The sequence below is a fragment of the Vidua chalybeata genome, chromosome 2 (genome assembly GCF_026979565.1).
Source record: "Vidua chalybeata isolate OUT-0048 chromosome 2, bVidCha1 merged haplotype, whole genome shotgun sequence".
Classification (NCBI taxonomy): Eukaryota; Metazoa; Chordata; class Aves; order Passeriformes; family Viduidae; genus Vidua; species Vidua chalybeata.
Window position 1 is genome coordinate 71,121,529 of NC_071531.1, and position 20,084 is coordinate 71,141,612.

Genomic DNA, 20,084 nt, shown 5'->3' on the forward strand with positions numbered 1-20,084 from the left:
TTTTTCCTTTTCTAGAGAGGCCAGAAGGAAAGCAAAAGGTAACTGGTTTGAATTTTGCTTTCTAATATCCACCAAACTTATGTTCATTCTAAGGAATACAGAGCTGTCTGTGCTCTAATCTTTGATTTCCTGGCCCCACCTATGGATAAATGAAGTTCGTGTAGCAGTACTATTCACACTGTCAGGCTTATCCATCCTGGCTAAAACTTGTCTCGTAGAGACTCAGTCGTACGAGTAATCATGGAGCAGAGTTGGTGATCCTTCTAGTTCCTATCTGATGTTGCTGTTACTCTGTATAAATAACAAATGACAGTATTCTTTGCTTGCAAATTATAATGATAACTGGGGGTTATTTAAAAAAAAAAAAGCATACTGATATTAATTTGAAAGTAACAGAACTTTCAGCAGCTTTCCTTATAAAATGATAACTTAGCTTTTTATTTATTTAAGTCGTTAGAGGTACGACTTCAGTGTGAAGTAGAAGATATCATTACTCCTGAACCAGAAACAAATCCTCCATTTCCAGATGCCTCCTCCCAGCTTCCTTCTTTAAAGAGCCTTTCAGGCAGTGCCAACACTGTAGCATGTGAAGGAACGATGAAGGACAGTATCCCATGTCTTAGGTAAGTTTATGCCATTGTTTAAATATTGATCTTTCTAAGAAGCATTCTTATCTGTTAGTCAATCCATCAACTGCCAAGAAAAAGATTAACTGTATGTATGTGACACAAAATGGGAGGAAACAAAAACAAAACCAAAAACAAATTAAGGCAAAATAATCAACTAGGGATTTTAAAAGGATAGAACATTTACTGTTACAGTAAATGTTTGACTCTCATTTTCCAGTGTGATCTAGGAGTACATCTTCAAGGAATTTCTGAGGGTAGTTCATTAAGAAACTTCCATAAAAGCTAGCATGTGCAAACCTTTCTGTCCTTGATTAATTAATATAATACTATTTTTTAAATGAAAGAACTGTATGTATTTTATGGTGTGTAAGACATGGAAACTGTGTTCATACTTATGAAACAATCTTTAAAATGTACGATTATGAAACAATCGTACCATGTGGAAGTGTATATTTGTTTAATCTTTAGAAAAAAAGCAAATTGTTTTCTGCTAGAATACATTGTCACTGTTTTGGAGTAGATTAATATGTTCTTATTATTAAGGCAGATAATTATGGATTTGAACAGCTTAAAACAGTAATTCTGTACAAAACTCTATAAAAACTGTAATTTTCCAGCAATTAGAGTGCATTGCTGACAAGAATTGCTCTCATTTTGGTGAATTAGTTATTATTTTGGTCTAATTATTATTAAATCTTTTAAATGCCTCCATTATTTCAAAAGCAGTTAAAATGAACATTTCCTGATTTTGCAGATACTTTAGGCTGCTTGGCTTCTGAAAATGGCATTGGCATTTAAAAGCAATATTGTGATATTGTCCTTGTAAAATTAACAGTATTTTTTGGCATTCTATTCATTTGTCCATCTCATTTAGTCACAGGCAGTTGAACTTCAGACCTCAGTTTAATCATTAATTTGAACTATGAAAATCAACAGAAGAGGCAGAGATTAGTTATTTAAAAAATCCAAATGTGAAATCTGTTTATGACATTGATATCAGGCAGAATGCAATCATTTAATCATTTCACTGGCTAAGAGTTTTGCTTAAGAGATTCTTACTTGATTTTGTCTGTGAAAGAGAGGAATTGTTGATGTTAGAGGCAGAAAAGTTGTAATGAACCCACAGAGGTTCAGCTTGTTAGTTTTTAGAAGTTTTTCTTATCTCAAATGGTGTCAGATTAAGCCAGCCAATACATTTTTGTCAAAGTTTAGACAAGGTAACTGTAATCTTATTTTGACTAAGTGATTTTTCAAAGTCAGAGTAATTATACCACGAGAACTGCTGGCACACTCCTACATTTAGATGAAAATATACTTATGTATGCTATTATCCTTCTCAGGAAAGACATACAAATATCCACACTTTCTCCCCAAATCTTAGCTGGATCCATGGGCCTTGTTGGCCTAAGAAATTCTGATTTAAACAGAATTATGATGGTAAAATGAAAGTAGTGCCGAAAACACTGGAAAAAGTCAGTAAAGACCAGGGTGATGCTGTTGACTGTATATGTAAGTCATTCGGGTGGGCAGCAGGATAGAATCTAAAATAGAGCAATATTAATATAAAGCTGCAGCCAGCTGCACATGGAGGGTGAGTGCACAGCTTGAACTATACTGTTAACGCACATAAAATTTTGCGCACAAACATAACTGGCTCCATTATGTTTATTTTCATATCTGCTTCTCAACGTTGTTACAGCAAGTGAATGGCATTCCACACTAAATAAATTTTTCTAGCCAAAAGTCAGAATGACTGAATGTGTTTGTGTCTGTGAATAGCTACTAGGAAGAAAGTAATTGGAGGGACTGAAGTAATGAAAACTTGGCGCTTTTCTGAAATCAAAAGTAACTGTTACCAAGAGAGGCAGGCAGCAGTATGGAATAAATATTATTCTTGCTTCTTTCAGAAGATTTTGCAGTGAAATAGGCAGCTGTAATAACCTAAGAAACCAATGGATTTGTGATTATGCAGATAAACACTTTTGATGTAAATGCTGTTATCATAAAGCTGAACCCAGAATGTCAGTCTTTGTTCCCAGACTTCTAGTATCATCCCAAAATTAGGTCAGTCAAGGGTTTTGACAGTAGCTTCAAGTAACTCCAAAGTGATAAGGAACTGTGAATATCTTGTGAAAAAAACTAAAAACCAAAACTTTTCAACAATGAAATTCAGTGTAGCATAACAAGAACATGTCAAGGAAATCTCTGCAATGTCTACATTCCTTCTGCTCATAGTCCTGCAGTCTGTTTAGGCTTTTATTATAACACTTGAGATAAAAAGCCATCCAAAACAAGGTGCAAAACTGAGTATCTGCATTACTGTTTAAGCAGGATAGTTAGGAAAACAAGGGAAATACCTCAAAGATTCTTAAACAGGAAGATGTCACAGAAACATGGGAATGACAACCTTAATTATTAAATCTGAAATTATTTTAATCCATTATTATAGTCTTTCACCATCTATAGTTTATTCTATGCTTAGAGAAAATCTCTGTGAAATAATATCCATTTTTATCAAAGCAGATCCTCAAATTTATCATGAAAAATATTTAGAGGGAAATGTGTTTGTTTCTTTCCCCCTCAAGTGACAGCAGTCCAAAAGAAAACTTAGAAGATAATTGAAGTTCTTTAATTTTTTCAGGATGCCATTAAAAACACATCGGAAAAGTAAAACTACATTAAAAAACATGTTTTAGAAGATCAGAATTACTTCTGCTGCCATTGTCAGTCTCATGGTAGCTTGTTTAGAAGAAGGAACCAGATATTTGCTTTGACAGATACTTGTTGGAGCAGCATGCTTGCCTCTTGTGTTCTCCCACACCTTCAGTTATCCATTAGAAAATATGGACAGAAAGCTCAGCTGAAATGGCATTAGACTAAGTTCTGGTTCTTGGATTTCATTTACCTGTTCTATATTTTTCTAACATTTTTAAGAGCAGGAGCTGGAAGCTGAAAATGGGGTACAAGATGGAAAGACCACCACTATTATGCCTCTTAAAGGCTTACATGCGGACATTAGAAGTTGAAGGGCTCCATCACAAAGATACTTTGAAGGACTGCTTGTAAAATATTCAGCTTCTACTTGCTGTGAAGTTTCTTTGAAAACAATACATCTTTACTGTATACAGCTCTTGTCTGTAGTTTCAGCTTATCCTGGTCTCAAAGGACCCCTCTCCCTCCGCAGCTTGAGTTCACAGATGTTCACACCTTTGTTCTCCACAAGAATGCTCCTGGGTAATGCAGGGCTTGCTTCTTTAAGGTTAGGAATAAGCATCACTTCAGAAATGCTCGTGGCTATGTATCATATGAACAAAAAAAGGGCAAAGCTTTAATGCCAGCAGAACCGGTTAGAAATTGCAAAGGTCTGAGCAGAGGTTTGCTGTTGATAGAAAACAACAATACAAAGCTATTGCCAGGTGTGGTGTGTTGGGCACTTGCTGAACTGCACTGTCATGTCTTTCCTACAACAATATCCAAGCCAAGTGCCTGATTACTGCTCCAGACAAATACACATGTAAGGTCTGAAGAGTACTACAAGGAAAAGAAATAGAACAGTGAATGTGCCAAGCTGCTGTTAAGGAAATGCATTTAGAGGATAGATGAGGAATGACTTTCTCATAAAGTATACTGCCCTATTTTATGCCTATATGCAAAGGGGTGCAATACAAGCACTCTCACCAGTAAAAGGTACAGTAAAAATGCACTGACTAGTGGGTTTTACGTGTGAATTACTACTACAGCGTGAATGTACTAATGATTAACATGAATACCTCAAAGTATTACTATTATTGCATAATGTTTTCTTCCCGCATATCCCACATTATTGTACCACTCAAAAAAGCACATAAAGCAGTCATACAGAGGTGTTCAGCTCTTACACTTTCTCTTCGCTACCTGCTTTGCAAGTCACTGAACTTGCCATAAAACAGTAGGAACAGGTGTTAATTGTTGTATCAGATTTGTTGTAGGAACCATTTATTCACATATTAGGTGATTATACTCCTAGAGGTAAAACAGGACTTGTTTGCACTACATGGACAAATAGAATTGTTAAGTCCATAAGTTTTTAATATGCTCTGGTGGGGACCGCTGCAGAAAGGTGTATCTTCTCATCTTCTCTTGCCTCTTTGCATTTTTCTGTCATGCTTTACTTCAGAAGACAAACGTTCCAAATACACAGAAATGTCCTTTTTCAAAGTCTCAAAAGAAAGGTTTTGCATTCAAGTTGACAATTCATAATGATGCAAATCAGTTGTTTTTCATGGCCCAATGTTTGTTTGTTTGTTCTCATTTTGTGCCTCTTCTTAGCGTTAAGGCTCGACCTGTGCGAATGCCTCCTGGCTACCAGGCAGATCTGGTTATCCAGTTGGTGTGGGTGGATGGTGAGCCTCCACAACAGATCACCAGTCTTGCTGTAAACTCTGCTTATGGACTGTAAGTAATTCAGAATTAAGGTTGCACTGATTTATTGTTTATTGTGCTAAATCACGTTTTCCAACTATACTTTGAAATCTCCCACAGACAATTAAGGTCAGAGCGAAGTATTCAAAAGATGCTGTAAATCAGATTATTGGGGAAAAGTTATTTGAACTGACATACAGATTGCAATATGGGATGTTAAACTGCCATTTTTGCCAATATTTTTACTAATCCTATTTAAAAGACTGAATCTTTTCACATAATTCTTTCCATCCTTTCAAATAAGATCTAATTGCATTTCAAATCTGTAATTTTCAAAGTTATTTTGAAAGGTTCACCAAGGTGAAATGCATTTAATGGAAAATGGTGAAGTGACTAACTGTTAAATACCATTTTTCATGACATCACATTTTAGTTGGAAATTGTCTTCTGAGAGCAGCATTTTTATGTCTGTGCTAATGTCTGTTTGCACAAGAATTGGTGACCTGAAATTGAGAATTTAATAAGGAGCATTTAAATGTTGTATTCTGGATGGCAATGCAAATGAGTGTGTGTAATTGTTTCCTCAGGTTCAGTTTATTTGCAAATTGTTAATGTTTTCTCTTACTGAGAGTCACCCTGTTACATTAAAATGGTTTTCCCTGTATGTGTTAGTCCAATATGGCTGTAATGGATGTTAGGTGACTCCTTCTGATTTTCAGTAAGTCACTGGGCTCTTTTCAGAGACTTTGGCAGTTTAATGCAGAGTTCTTACATTTCTGCAAAAATCCTGTCTTCTGGGGGTTGTTTTTTCAAGTTTTCAGCCTGAATTTCTAGATTGTTTCCTATTAATGAATTCTAGAAGTTTCTTTTGTTTACCATACCTTGATGCATTTGTCACTTGTGCAAATTGTTAGGTTTTGCTCCCTTGCAGGTCTCAGACCTCAAGACGGCATCTGAATAATCACACTGTTCTGTCACTTGTAAACTACTCTGATAGGTTGTGGTTCTCTTAATGGTCACAATGGTTTCCTAAACCCCTGATTGATTCAATCAAGTGCTTTAAATTGTTTCATTTGCTAGGAGCAATAATGGATTATTAAAGCCTCCTTTAAAACACAATAAGCTAAGTACAAGAGTGTTTCAGAAATAAATGCATGCATGAATAAAGTAGGCTGATAACCTGAATTTAACTTTCCTACAAAATCTACCCAGGAAAGGTCTTTTTCCTTACATTTTTTCTGCAGACTCTCTTCTTTCTTCCTTTCTCTTGTTGCTCTTAACTTTTTCCTTAGGCCTATGACAAGGCATAATCCTTTCTTTCAGAAATTTTTGTTTACTGCTTTAATTGTCACCTGTTAGCTATCTTCACCATGTGGAAAAACCTATTCCACTTCAGCATGAAGCCTGAAACTACATCGTTTTTGCCAAGCTAATTGTAGAGTTATTTGGGTCATCTTTTGCCTAATTTTTCTTCCTATACCAATCAGTTTAACTAGGTTGAAGACATAAAATGCTGTGTGTTCTGGAGAGTCTGTTTCAAGTTTCTTTTAATTACTATGATTTCTGGAACTGTTACACTACAGCCATGAAACAGGAATAAAGTGAGATGCAAAAATCCCTTTATTCCCAGCAAAGATGAAAGACTTCAGACTCTGCAAAATTTTATTTAATGTAATTGGTTTACTTTTAAGAGTACCAAGGCTACAAATTAAAAGTATTAACCCCTGTTTTATTTATGTCGAAATGAATCATCAAAAACTTCTTCATGTTATGAAAGTAGAAAAGAAAATTTTACAAAATGCTTCAATTACAACTGAAGAATTAGGTTAACCTTGAGGAACAAGGTTAAATAAAAATAATAGATTTGTTTTGAAGTAGGTTCTGTTTGACTGAAAGCAGTGACTGAAAATTTATTACTGGGTAACAGTTTTCAGCCAATCTGCATATTAATTGTCCAGAAATGTCTGATGAGGGTTTTATGACATTTCTGTAAAAGATAAGAACAGAATAGGACATCACCTAGCAACTAATTCTGTTCATTGCTCAAAACTGAGAATTTAATTTTGTTTTCTGATTTCATAAGGACTTGGTTATTAGCAATTTATCTTAAGCCTTGCTAATAGTAATGGCTGTCTAGATTTTTTTATCCATCCTCAGAAGCGTTATTAATGAGCAATTTCGGATTCTTTTTTAAACTAATTTGTTTGGGTATAAGAAACATTAGATCCATGCTTGTGTGTGAAATTAGAGGAGTTAAGAAAAATACAGACCAGGAGATTATACATTTTGTTAAATTGCTTACCAGGGGTGTGAATGATCACTAGCTCTTCTTGTAACTCTTGTTTTCAAAAAGTAATAAATCTCAGATTAAAAATTTTCAAAGTGCAAATGACCATATTTTTTCCCTAAACTATTAATAGATGAGATTGACACTTGTCATTTTTATTCTTTTTTTTTCCTCCACCCAGAATGCAGGAATTCATGAACATGTACGATCAACCCTCTTTTAGTCTAAAACCATTGCCCCCACTCACACGAGCCGTTTTCTCAAGCTTGTCCAGGTCCTTCTGGATGGCACTTGTCCCTCAGGCACATCTCAGCTTGGTGTTGTCTGCATATTTACTGAGGGTGCCCTCGATTCCATTGTCTCTCTCACTGCTAAAGACATTAAGCTGTACTGGTCCCAGTATGGGCCCCTGAGAGACATCAGTCGGGGAAAAAAACGCCAATGGGGAAGAGTCAAAGTGCATCCATAGTATTTCTATACATGCTGTACTGCAGTCAGTGTTGAGACTAGAGTGGTAAACACAGTGTAGTAACAACCAGTAGAATTCAAGCCACTGTTGCAGATGGTGCCTTAATTTGCTAGTTTGACAACTGAGGAAAAATAATTTCATTCTTCTTTACATATTACTTTTTAATTTGCTGTATGGAACCCTCTTTTTTTATAATAGAAGCAATGTAAGAAAAGGTAGGACAGAAGAAAATTTTCTAGCTACTCTGCTTTCCCTCCACCTCATTACTTTCCTTTTGCATCACTGTTTTTCCACACACAAATTGCTTTCAGATATTTTGGAGATACATTAAGAAGAGTCAGGTGGAAGTGAGTGCACGGCTCACTTTTAGTGTGAATTAAGTTTTTTTATGCATAAAATTACAGAACCTGATAGCAAGTGATTCTGAATATGATTGAACATAGTTTGGGTTTTTGAGTTTCTTTGTGGCTGTACCTGCTATCCTTTCTGTCTGGAATTTAAAATTGCAGTCTGATACAGAAGGAGAGAGATCTTGTCCATAAATCAAACCACCATCAATATGCATTGCAGAAGTATTTCAGAGGCATAGAGACTGTTTTAACAGGAATCTCTGCTGTAGATAAGCTGACAGAGTTAGAAGGAAATTTTATAAATGCTTTTCAGATTTGGGTATCTCCACAACACAGTCTAATATACTTCATTTGTCATTAACATTTAGCTTTAAAAGAATTTTTTACATGTATTTGTATTTATATTTTAATTTATATTTGTATTTTATATAAATGAATAACCACTTTTTAAGGTCCATGTCCCGATTTTTAGGCTTAATTGATATCATTATCATTAGAATTATATTGTTCAATGAAGTAATGTTTAGACATTACTGCAATGTGTTTGATACAGAAAGTTAGTAGAAGTTGTAACTCTGCTTTCTGGAAAGTTAATTCAGAAAACAGTTTTAAAAATTCAGGATTACAAATCTGTAAGAAATAAAAAATGTGAGCTTGAGTAGTTCCTGAAGAAAAAGTTTGTGCACTGTTCATAACAACAATTATAATTATTTTCAGGATTAAATTACATATTGCTGACACTTTTGAGGGACGTTTCTCTTTGCAGAGTGGCTTTTGGGAACTGCAATGGTTTGGCTGTTGTGGATTTCATGCAGAAGACAGTCCTGCTGAGCATGGGCACCCTCGACCTCTATGGGTCCAGTGATCCATACCAGCGGCAGCCCCGCTCACCTCGCAAGAGCAGGCAGTTTGCTGCAGGTAGGAAATAAATCACTGTGGTTATGAGCCTGATATGTTTCTTTGGTTTTTTTGCCTGTGGCTTTTCTAGTGCTTTTGGAATGCATGACTATTTGCCGGCCAATGGAGTTTCTATAACTTGGCAAAAGAAACTTGACATGCTCTAGGTGTGGGCACTTTCTCAGAAATAATATGTTTTATGAGGTTTTTTTTTTCCTTTTGGGATGGAGGTCAGCAAGTAATTCCCTTAGCTGAGTCTGTAAAAAATCATAATGAGCAGAGCAATAAATTGTTTCTCTGGCAGTCACTTGATGTGTAGTTTGTATGCTGTTTTCTTTCTGGTTTCAATAAGTTCATACCAATAAGTAAGACTTCAATTTAAGCTTAAATGTACCTTCTGCCAGGAGGTATTAATTTAAATAATCAGCTGTGTTTAGAGATGTGTAACACCTGGGAGGCATGTTGTGTAGGTAACACAAGGAGCTCAAATTAAGCACTTGATTAGTGAACTGAAGTTCTTAATATAGACCTATAATATCCATATTAAAATTTGATGTTAAGAGGCTCACAGTAAGTCATAACTGTTATTATGTGTTGTGTATTAGAAATATTAATACTTCAATAGAGCTAAATTTTGCCATACTTTGTTGGTTATCTAAACATTTATTTGTATAAACATTTACTTGTACAAGAAAAAGTCAGATCATCTGTTTCAAGTCTTTCCACTTGACATATTCCATAGTAACATGCAAGAGTCAGACACAATTATGAAATGTGTTTTGCATAGCTGTGAAGTTTTAAAATTTGATTTTAAAATATCTTTGAAAATGCAGAGTTTTAAATCTAATCCTAAAATTATAAAAGCAACGGATTATAGTGGGTTTATGCCATCAGCATTTTCATCAGCAGACCCTGCACTGAATCATCAAGTCCTACTTCTCCATAGAGTTATGGGAAATACTTTTTTTTAATTGGGAATGTGTTTACACTCCAAACAGAAAGTAAAGTCTAGAGGAAAATTTATAGACTAAAATGCAAGTCTTCAGGCCTACTTCTGCTCCTGAAAGACCATTTATCCCACTTGCTATGCATTTAAACATGGGAAGCTTAATTCCCATCTGTGCCAAGTGTTAAATATGTAAATTTGGCACAGCTGAGGAGAGAAGAAATGAGCAGCTTCAAGTTGCCTTCAGATTCTCTGTCCGGTTTCAGCCAGCCTCACAGCAGCTCCCTAAAAATTGTGAGCAGCTCAGCTAGCCACAAACAACATGCTGCAGAACTCTGTACAAAAAGTGGAGGATTGCTCATGTAGAAAAAGCTGTTATAAGCACTGTATCACAGAGGGTTTTTCTCTGTCAGTGGCAGTCTGGGCCAATCCTTTAAGGCATCGTTCCAGCTATCCAGTGCTGCCAGAATGGAGCCCACTGCGGATAAATGACCGCTGAGAAGGATTGCAACTTCTAGATTGCTCATAGCAACTATGCATCTAAAAAAAGCCTCAGCTGCTTTCTCACCATCCATCCCACATCCTTTACTTTTTTGATTATTTTTCTTGTTATATCTCCCAACTGGAAGGTAAGCATCTGCTGAAATTTCTTCACCTTGGCTGTTCTAGGTGCTGGTTATGATATCACTTCCTTTCACTTTAGACTGTTTTTTTCTCTCTTTCCTCTGCCTGCTGCTGATGCTGGTGTACTGGCATGTTCCAAAGACAACTTTTGCATGCGTGGCCTGTCTAACTTTTATCCAGATTTAACGAAACGGATCCGTACTTCCTATCAGAGTAAGTTCTATAAAGGTTAGGCAAAAAGCTTTATCATGATTGGACTATGCCTGACTTAAACCCATGTGTTTGTGCTTTGTAATGTGTTTTTTAAACACATTCAGCATGCATGCAAACTTATTACATTTTATGATGTCAACCATGCTTATTTTTGACAATTACCTGTGTTATACAGCAATTATTTTCTTTAAAAAGAAAGTCAAAGAGAAAACCTCAGTGTTATATGGGACAGATTGGACCTTAGAAATTATTTTTCGACAGTGTTATGTTCTTGGTAACAGTATCTTTCTTTGGTTTTATATTTGTTTCCACATACACTTACTAATATGAAGCATTTCTTGTTTTGCAATGGCACTATCTGTAGTTACCAATTAATTCTTCCCTTTTTTCAGAAGAACAATGTGGTTTAAAAGAGTACCCATTGAATTGGATGCTGTGAAATTTAAAATTTTAATCTTGGTTTGGTACTTAAATATTTGGCTTTGGGGAACCATCCCGTGCCTCTGTTCTTTGATGGGGAATGTAAAAGTGGGCATAAAAATACATACATCAAAGAGGGCTATGAAAATTCATGTTTTTAATATCTTTAAATTTTGAGTTATACTGATATGAAATTTAAATATTAGTATTCATCACTGCAGAATGCAGTGAACAAAGCTATAATTAATTTTGCAAAAATGACTGTTCAACAGATGAGCCATACATATCTTAATTAACTGCAGTCCTTATATGTAATTAGGTCTCTAGGATGCCTCTTTTTGCTTTTCACAGAACAACAAGATAGGCAATTTTATATTAAATATTCAGTATAGGCAGGATAAAAGAGTGGTAGTTGTTTTATCATCTCTCATAAATATAAAGTTATGTAGCTATTGAAATACATTCGTACACTTGCACTACACATTCTGTTCCATCCCTCTAGGCTTATTTCTATGACTTTTTTTCATAATAGTTCATAAAAGGTAGTCCGTTTAGTTGAAAGACTAGTCCAGTTACAAATTCAACAGTTCATAAAAAGGTTTGGTGTATGGTATCTTAAAGTCTATTAGTCTGATCTTGCTAATTTCAAGTCTGTAGCAGAGAACCTGAGTGACAGACAGAAGTCACATGTTTGGGATTTCTTTTCCCCCCCTCTAAAAAATTAGTAAATTCTAAGGGCAAAAATTACCGATATTTTCATTCAGAATTACAGAAATAGACCATGGAGTCTTTCATAGCTGAAAATGTATTGTCTTGTTTCTGTCAGAAAAGTCTGCAAAATCTTCCTATGAAGTAGTAATCTGAATTTTAGGCAAGATCATTAACAGCTTCATTTCTTTCGTCAAAAATGGTTTGGTTCTTGCTTTTTTCATTTGATACTTACACAGGAGTATATATTGTATGGTCTGAAAGATGCACCATGCAGTAAAATCAAGAACAGGACTAGAATCTGTCACAGACTGAAATATCTTGCAAAGTCATTCTCCAGTCATGCTTTGTTATACCTCTTATCTGAGAGATGAATTTTAAGAGGGGTATTAAGAGAGGATTTTGGATTTTGCTTACAAGTTTATCTTCTCTGATAAGGGATGATGATGGGAAAAGTAAATTATTTTTGGAAATTGTGCAGTCAAAGCCAATATTATTATGACAAAAGCAGGAACGGTCATGTGATAACAGAAGCATTAGGTCTAAACTTTTTAGGGTTATATCAATGAAAATGGAAGTTAATGGGAAGATAAATGAGTAGTTGATTCAATTAAGTAATGAAGTAGGAAGATAATTTCATGTGGATCAGTATGAGAAAATAAGACTTGCAGGCATTGAAGCAAAAAAAGATATTATCATTGAGCAAGATAGTTAGATTTTTGTTGGACATTTTAGAGGCGATTTGCAGGAAGAGACAATGTAATTTAGTGTCCAGCCTAATTATGAGAGTGAAAGTGTGACATTCAAAGATGTAACCAAGATTATGGATTAGAGTATCAGAGAAGACAGTGATGCTCATAGCTCTGTTCATGTAGTAAAGAGGAAACCAGCACAAAAAAAAAAAATAGTTGAGTTCATCTTGGTGATGTTAAGTTCCTATTTCAACACTCCTGAATAGATTTTAGAAAGACAGGATTACTACTCTAACTTGGATGGAAGAAATCCAAGTTAAAGATGTGTATTTATGAATCACTAGGGATATATATATATATAAAATTATTGCCATGTTTATACCAAAGAATATCTTCAACTACTGGGTCAGAGGAAAAAAAGTGTTGATATTTCAGTCTGAGATGTCCTGCAACTGAATAGGGAAAGGGAAAAAAAAGAATGAACATGTAAGAGGAAAGAAGCAATATGTTGGAGAAGAGGCGTTCTAGAGGAAAGACATAATCAGCAATGTCAAGGACATCCAATATGCAAAGCACAGTGGTGGAATAAATGTTCTGAATTTTGCCAATAAATCTATCGATAGCTTGATACTGGTTACATATGTAAAGTAGACTCAAATGCACCCAGAGTGGACTTAGAGCATTAAGGCAGCACATTCTCTGGTTTGGGAGGTGAAAGTGGGAAAGGGAAGCAAGGAGGGAAGAAATGTAACCAGCTCTAGGCATACACAGTAGAAGAGACTGGAACATAATTTTCCAATCAGGGAAGAAATTTGAGGAAAAGAAGAAGCTAAGATAAGCATAAGTGCAGAGCTGGGGATAACTTTCAGGTGTTGATGACTGGTTCCATTTGCTGTAACATCCACAGCCACCTCCATTTGTAGCAAGATTATATGACAAGCTAAATAAAATAAACTCTCTGTGATGTACTGCAGAATTATGAGGTTGTTTGGTTGGTTTTCTTCTTCAATTGAAATCAAGTTGTATGTGTTATTACCTGATTTTGGATAACATGCATTCAAATATTAAAAGAAGTACATTTATTGCATCTAGAGGGATAATGTCTGCAGCAGAATATAAAAATACCAAAATGATGCAAAAGGAATTTGCATCTCCTACTAGAAATTCATACCATCTGTTGGTAGAACAAGAAAATAGTCTTTATGAAACATCCAAAATGTTGTCAAATCCAAAGGACCTTCATACATTGCAAAATAATTTTCATAATGAAGACTTTTCAGTGAGAAGTCCTTGTTCCTCCCTCAGGCCAGTCCCTTGAGAGGGGGTGAGCAGAAATAATGTTGGTCTGACAGGAGGATACAGAAAACTGTGTGCTGTGAGTCATTGTATATCAGTAATTGGCACTTCAATTCACACCTAAGAAGCTAATGTAGGTTGAGTTTAAGTCAATAGCTATATTCTGAATGAACTAATTTCCAAAGAATCCATAGATATATATAGTTATATAAACATAAAGAAAACATGGTATGATAATTCAGTGTGAAGTTGAGGGATTAAGATAGCGCTGAGTTTACTTAATTTCTTGGCTTGTGAATATTTATGGTAATTTATTTATAATTAATTTATTTATAAGCAAAGATATGATGGCTTTGGGTGCTTTAGAGTAAATGTATCACTCAAACATAGAGATAGAAATTTCAAGTATAATTTTAAATTATGGGTTCATTAAAGTTGTTACCTCACACTAGTATGGGTTTTGATCCTTGAATAAAAAAGAAATTAAAATCACACTAAGCTTAGAAAAGTATCCATGGGACATGTCTTTTAAAATGTTTTAATGCCTTATGTGATACATTTATATCTTGCCCTATTTGCACATGTTTATGATTTGCTTAAACCAAAGCCAATTTCTTTATAATGTCCATGAGTATATCTTCTCTCAGGTAGTTGTTCACATTGCCAGTCTCAGGTTTTTGCCTTTATTTTTACTGCTATATTCATCTTGTTTAATATTTGCTGGGGTGGTGGTTGGGGGGGGCTGAAAATAGCTAAAATATCTTGGGACACAAACTGCCTGTAGAATTCAAAATGGAAAGTGAAAATATTTTTTAATCTAACTTCAGTAGCTGTTGTAGTCTCTCAGACATTTGAGGGAAGCTGAGGTTTGTGGAAATATTTATACATGGTTAATTATTGAAAATATTTCGTTTTGTTTCCTTAAAAAGGAAATGAGAGCGGAAAATGAGCAGTAGTACAAGGAAAAGCTTGAGAGCTCACTTTCTTATCTCAAAGGGAAACATTTAGTGGAATTAAAGGTAACACATAAAAATTGACATATATGTGTTTATCCTTTGCAATGAATGATGATTGAGCAATTAATTGCCTTATAATATCTTCAGAATTTAAAATTTAGCAAGATTAAAAGAGACTTTGGATGAATGGGAGTGTAATGAGCAAAACTCATTATAGTATTTCAAAGCAATAAAGATTTATGGCAGGAGAAAATCTGCAAGTGGAAGTGCTTAAGCAAATCTAAGTGAGATTAAGGCAATGCTCTTGTGCAGGGCACATGGTACCACTTACATTTCACACAGGGATATGCTGCATTCTTTAAAGGCATCTGTAGGTGGTCATTGCTAGGGGTGGCAGTGGCTTGACAGCAAGTGAAGGTTTGTAGAGAAGTTCACGTGTTCAACATTCTTAAATAGCATAACATGAAATGTATCTTTAATGTTTTATGTTGCAAATTGTGCCAAACATGAAGAAGTCATGGTTTTCTCACTGTGGTTGCTCTTGGGTGGTGCAGTTTGGTGATTTTCCTGTTCAAGTCCATAGCACTATAATTTATATTGAGATGGAATACTATTCTTATGAACTCCATAGTAAACCTCAAACTATTTAGAAGCAAAGTCTGACCAGGGATTTGATATTGTATCCAACATCAGTGCTGAATATACAATGTTTAGAACATCTTAGACAAGGTGTTAAAACTTACCTATCTCCAATAATGCATTTACAAAATAAATAGTATAAGTTTTATCTATCCAAGGCCTCTGACGCTATGCAAAACTGCTTCCGCTGCGCCTTGCAGACAGTTCCGCAGCAAAAATCAATTCTGTCCCAAATCTCTAGGTACATACAGAAATCTTGGGTTCAAGTGGAAGTAAGATCTCCTGTACTAGAGAGGCTTCCCAAATTATTACAGTTCCTGAATATTCTCATAACATCAAAAGTGACTGAATTTGCAATTGATTGAAGTATAAATTTTTCTCACAGATTCTAAGTGAAATGAAAGAAAGATTCAAGTACATTTTTCAAAATAAAAAATCTTTGGTTTTCAACAATAGTGTCTAGTTTGGCAGATCTTGTTTCTTAAGTCAGGAACAAGTATGTTGTTAATGCTGATTTAACAGACTAAATCAGTACTGCTGGTTTTCCAAAGGACTCTCAGCATTATTCTTGCACTCCTGCATCTTCATTAGTGGTAGGAGGTTTTTTTTTGTTCTGCTGGCTGGGGCTCTGGATCGTCTCCAGTTTTTATAGCAGTTCAAAAATACATTGTTATAAAGTTGTCAGTACCTATGTTAAGATTACACTGGTTTTAATACTAAGAAAGCAGGACTGGTGACTGAGTGGCAGAATTTTCCAAAACAAGAGTGTATATGAATTTTAGTGGTGAGGGTCTCCGGGCCTGAGGGTCCAGAAGCAATAAAAATTATAACATGTTCTCTTACAGGAGCCACGGTGCCCATTTAAAGCATACTGAAAGGTTCTTGTAGGATGTTTGATTCTCAGGATGAAGCACAAGCAGAGTGTGTGTAAATCCAATATCAGTATGATATTGGACAGTACCCCTGACTGTGCACTCTGACCTGAGTGTTGTGGGTCCACCTAGCTGGCATGTGAATGTCTGGGCAGGGCTGCCTGTCAGTCCCAGGTAGCCAATGGTATGGAGTGCCAGAGCTCCTATAACAAGGGTAAGCCACAGGGCATTACGGATACATAGAAAGGGTGCATTTGAACAGGTATGGCCATGCCCAGTTAGCCCATGGTAAAAGATAGAGTGAGCTCAGACTTTCCCTCCCCCATGCCAAAGGCATATTTGAACTTGAATGTTCAATCTGTGCCAAAGTTGGATCTTAGTTTGCTAACAGAAACAAGCTCGAGTTTATGCAGTACAGACTAGGATTGCTTTCCTTGGTGCTGTCTTCAATGTAGGTGAAGTTCCTGACAAATATATATAAACTATGTATAAAGTATTTTGTCAAAAAATTCAGTGTTACACCCAGCCAGCATTATCAATGCTTCCGTGTCCCTTAAAATGACCTATCTTGTGTGAATTCATGAAAATGCTAATATTGCACAGTAGTGGTAATCTTACTTTTTTTTCTTCCCCTCTTTTAAGATTTCTTCCCTGCATTATGCAGCAGTTGAAAGCACAGAGTTGATTCCACATCAGATTGACAGGGATGAATGAGTTTGAGTCATATCACAGACTTTCAAATTTTAAACTATACTTACTTGTTTTCTTTTGTTAGGTACAGTCACTCTTTTCTATCCTGAGGCACTCGGAAAACAAATCTGAGTTAACAAGAGGTGTGATTTTTTTTTTTTTTAAACCAAGCCTGAATTGCTGCAGTGACAGCCTGATAACTGCACTTATCTGAAATAGATTATTTCCTTCTCATTTCACACCATTCCTTTCTCCAAATTGACTTTAAAGTGCAGAATATCATCAACCAAGAAAGTTGAAGCATGCCCTGTTAGATTGTGACTTAACTCTTTAACTCCATTTTTTCAGGCCTGACTGAACTCAGTGACAGTCCAGTTTCCCTGGAGCTTGAGCGTTGCAAGTCTCCCACTTCAGGTAAAGGTGACTGGCTTCTCTTCCTGCAGTCTGTATAAGCCATTCATGTCATGCATCGCTGTGTTTCATTAATCCCTAAGAACTGAAGTGCATAGTTCCAAAGAGAAGAAATTACTGGAGAAGCGCTTTTTACGTAGCACAGTAAAATCCTAAGTCTGTTTCCTTAAGGAAAACTTAAATGTACGTGGTGCATCTTGAGGTGAACAGTGTAAAACATATGAAGTAAAAGGATCATGCAGGTATATTCCTATAACCTCCTATAAGAAGCTTGTTTCTCTGTTTTCTTAAAAGGCTAAGTTTTTTTTTGCAGTAGGGAGTCCTTGTAGTTCTAAATGTATATATTATGCGTACGTGTACATGGAGAAATTATTTGAAATCAGCAATATGGAGATGGTAAATTTTAGCCATTAGAACCCCAGTGCCTGATTTACATCATTTGCAATGAAAGCAGAACCTCAGATAAAAATATTTGCTTATGAGCCAGGGCAGGGAAATCTTGACCACACAAAAATTCATAAATATTTCCCATTTTACCCACAGTACTTCAAAACGTGGAATTCATCCATTTCTAGAGACCTTTTCAGCAAGTGCCTAGTCTACATTGATCTCTTTAGTGTGAGTTCACTGTCTTAAAGATGGCTGCTAAGAGCTGTTTTCTAGTAGCTGGCTTTTAAATGTTATGGAAAATAAGGAGGTATAGCTGTGATACATTCATTTTCCTTGTGGTATACATATCACACTTCTTTTCCTTGTAATTTGGTAAGTATTGATAGCTGGATTTTTTCCCCGTTAGTTATGGTAACAAATACCCTATTGTATTCAATGTATGCTATTCAAATTCTCTGTTATTGTTTCACATATTTTATGTCATAATAACAGGATACATTAATCTTGAATGAAAGCCACTAGTTAGTAATTTATAAAAAGCTGAAACTAATAAGTGTTTCCCTGACACAGTAAGAGCTAAAACAAAACAGCTGCTTTGAAATATGTATTTTCTTGTACTATTTGCAACCCAAAATCTGTAGATATGAAGATATCCAAGTGAAATAGGCTATAATAATATTAGTATAAAACTAGGGGCTCAAACCCTTGAGCAGGGCCTCAGAAACTCATGATCTAGGCTTTAAAATAAAACATTTGATAGCTCAGTTATAATAAATTTATTTATTGTGTGGCTCACTGGGATTCAACTTCTCACTTTTCTCTTCAGAAATGAGCTAAAAGCTTTTCTTTTCAGTGAAAGCTAAGAGATGACTGACTTGGTAACCATATGTGTATATTCTTAGTTTTATAATGATGAGTGTCTCCTATAACACTTTTTCTGCAGTTAACTTCAATTTTTCATTCTGCTAGTGGTCAAAAATAGCTTTCTTAGATAAATCTGAGATAATTTGCTCCAAAATTTATTCTGCTTTTTTCTGTTTTGGAGATATTCAGCAGGGAAAACATGGCATATTTATGGGTGTTTCCTATTTTAGCACTTTCATGTTGTTTTCCAAGCTATATTTATATTTTTAAATGTGAAATCAAGTGCAGTTTTGTAGGAAGTAACTATTATTAGAACTACTTTTTAAAACAATAAGTTTCTTTGACTGATATGAATTATTTTTATTTAATTATTGCAAAATTTAATTAATATTGCTTCTGTATGTCTGCTGTAAAACGGGGCAGAATCCAACCAAGTCACTTGGAATAAGTGACCTCAAAACTGCACCCTCCGAAACTTGAGAGTGGAACTAATCCTGTGCTTAACCAGCACAGCCTCACACCCACATCAGCCTTCTCACTGACTAATATTTCTTGCTCATAGAGTACAGCTACATAGTTACAGATCTGTCAGGCAGAATCCTTCTACTTCCAGCCTTGCCTTTATCTGTTTAAAGTACATGGCACACAGGTTCTGCAATGGAAGTGTGCTGTGTTCCGTAAGAGCCCTGTGATCTTTGTGTTTTGTAAAACCACTGACCACATTCCTCTGCTGAAAACAGACCAAGACTTGCTCCTTCAGAAATTTAGCAAAACCAGAAAGAACACTTGAACTGTTCTGTGAAGTGGTTCAAGTTGCTGCCCAGTGGAGGAGGGCCTCCTGGGTATGGCTACATGAGGTTGCAAAGACAGACGGAACGGAGTTTGATTTGTAGCTGTTCATTCTGGTTGCCAGAGCACATCAACATCAGTTCTTCCCAGCAGGGAAGTTCATGCCAGGTGCTGGCCCTGAGTGTGCTCAATACATACGCAAAGTGCAAACTGCTGGAGGGCAGTTTGAGTCTAGATGGCAAACACTGCACACATGATGGCTGGCACAGTGGTGAGCATCTTCATCCTTAGCTCTGTCAGAAGGGCAATGATTTGAGGAACAACGTTGCTGTGCTCATGTGTGTACTTTGAGACTTCCAAGACAGTGCCTAGGAAGAATCCCTAGGGCACACTAATTGCCAGTGTAAACATGAGTAGTTCTACATCCGAGAGAACCATTAGTAGCTTAGTCAGATTTCCATTCCAGTCAGGCCATAAGAACAGTGTTGGTAAAGGTGTTTTGGAGAACTTGAAAAATGTCCTTCTTCCTCATTTCTTGGTC

The 20,084-nt window shown here is 35.8% G+C and overlaps 1 protein-coding gene across 10 annotated transcripts in view; it reads left to right on the plus strand.

The window, feature by feature from the left end:
• The window catches only part of STXBP5L (syntaxin binding protein 5L), a 181,692-nt gene that overhangs the window by 126,680 nt on the left and 34,928 nt on the right, over nt 1-20,084 (plus strand). For 4 of the 10 annotated variants that reach the window (XM_053933533.1, XM_053933571.1, XM_053933542.1 and 1 more), the window contains exons 16-20: nt 451-623; nt 4,938-5,063; nt 8,903-9,054; nt 10,745-10,816; nt 17,438-17,503. In XM_053933533.1, the coding sequence (XP_053789508.1) occupies nt 451-623; nt 4,938-5,063; nt 8,903-9,054; nt 10,745-10,816; nt 17,438-17,503 (589 nt within the window). The remainder of the gene's footprint in view (nt 1-450; nt 624-4,937; nt 5,064-8,902; nt 9,055-10,744; nt 10,817-17,437; nt 17,504-20,084) is intronic. The other 6 variants (XM_053933559.1, XM_053933576.1, XM_053933566.1 and 3 more) reach the window with 3 other exon arrangements.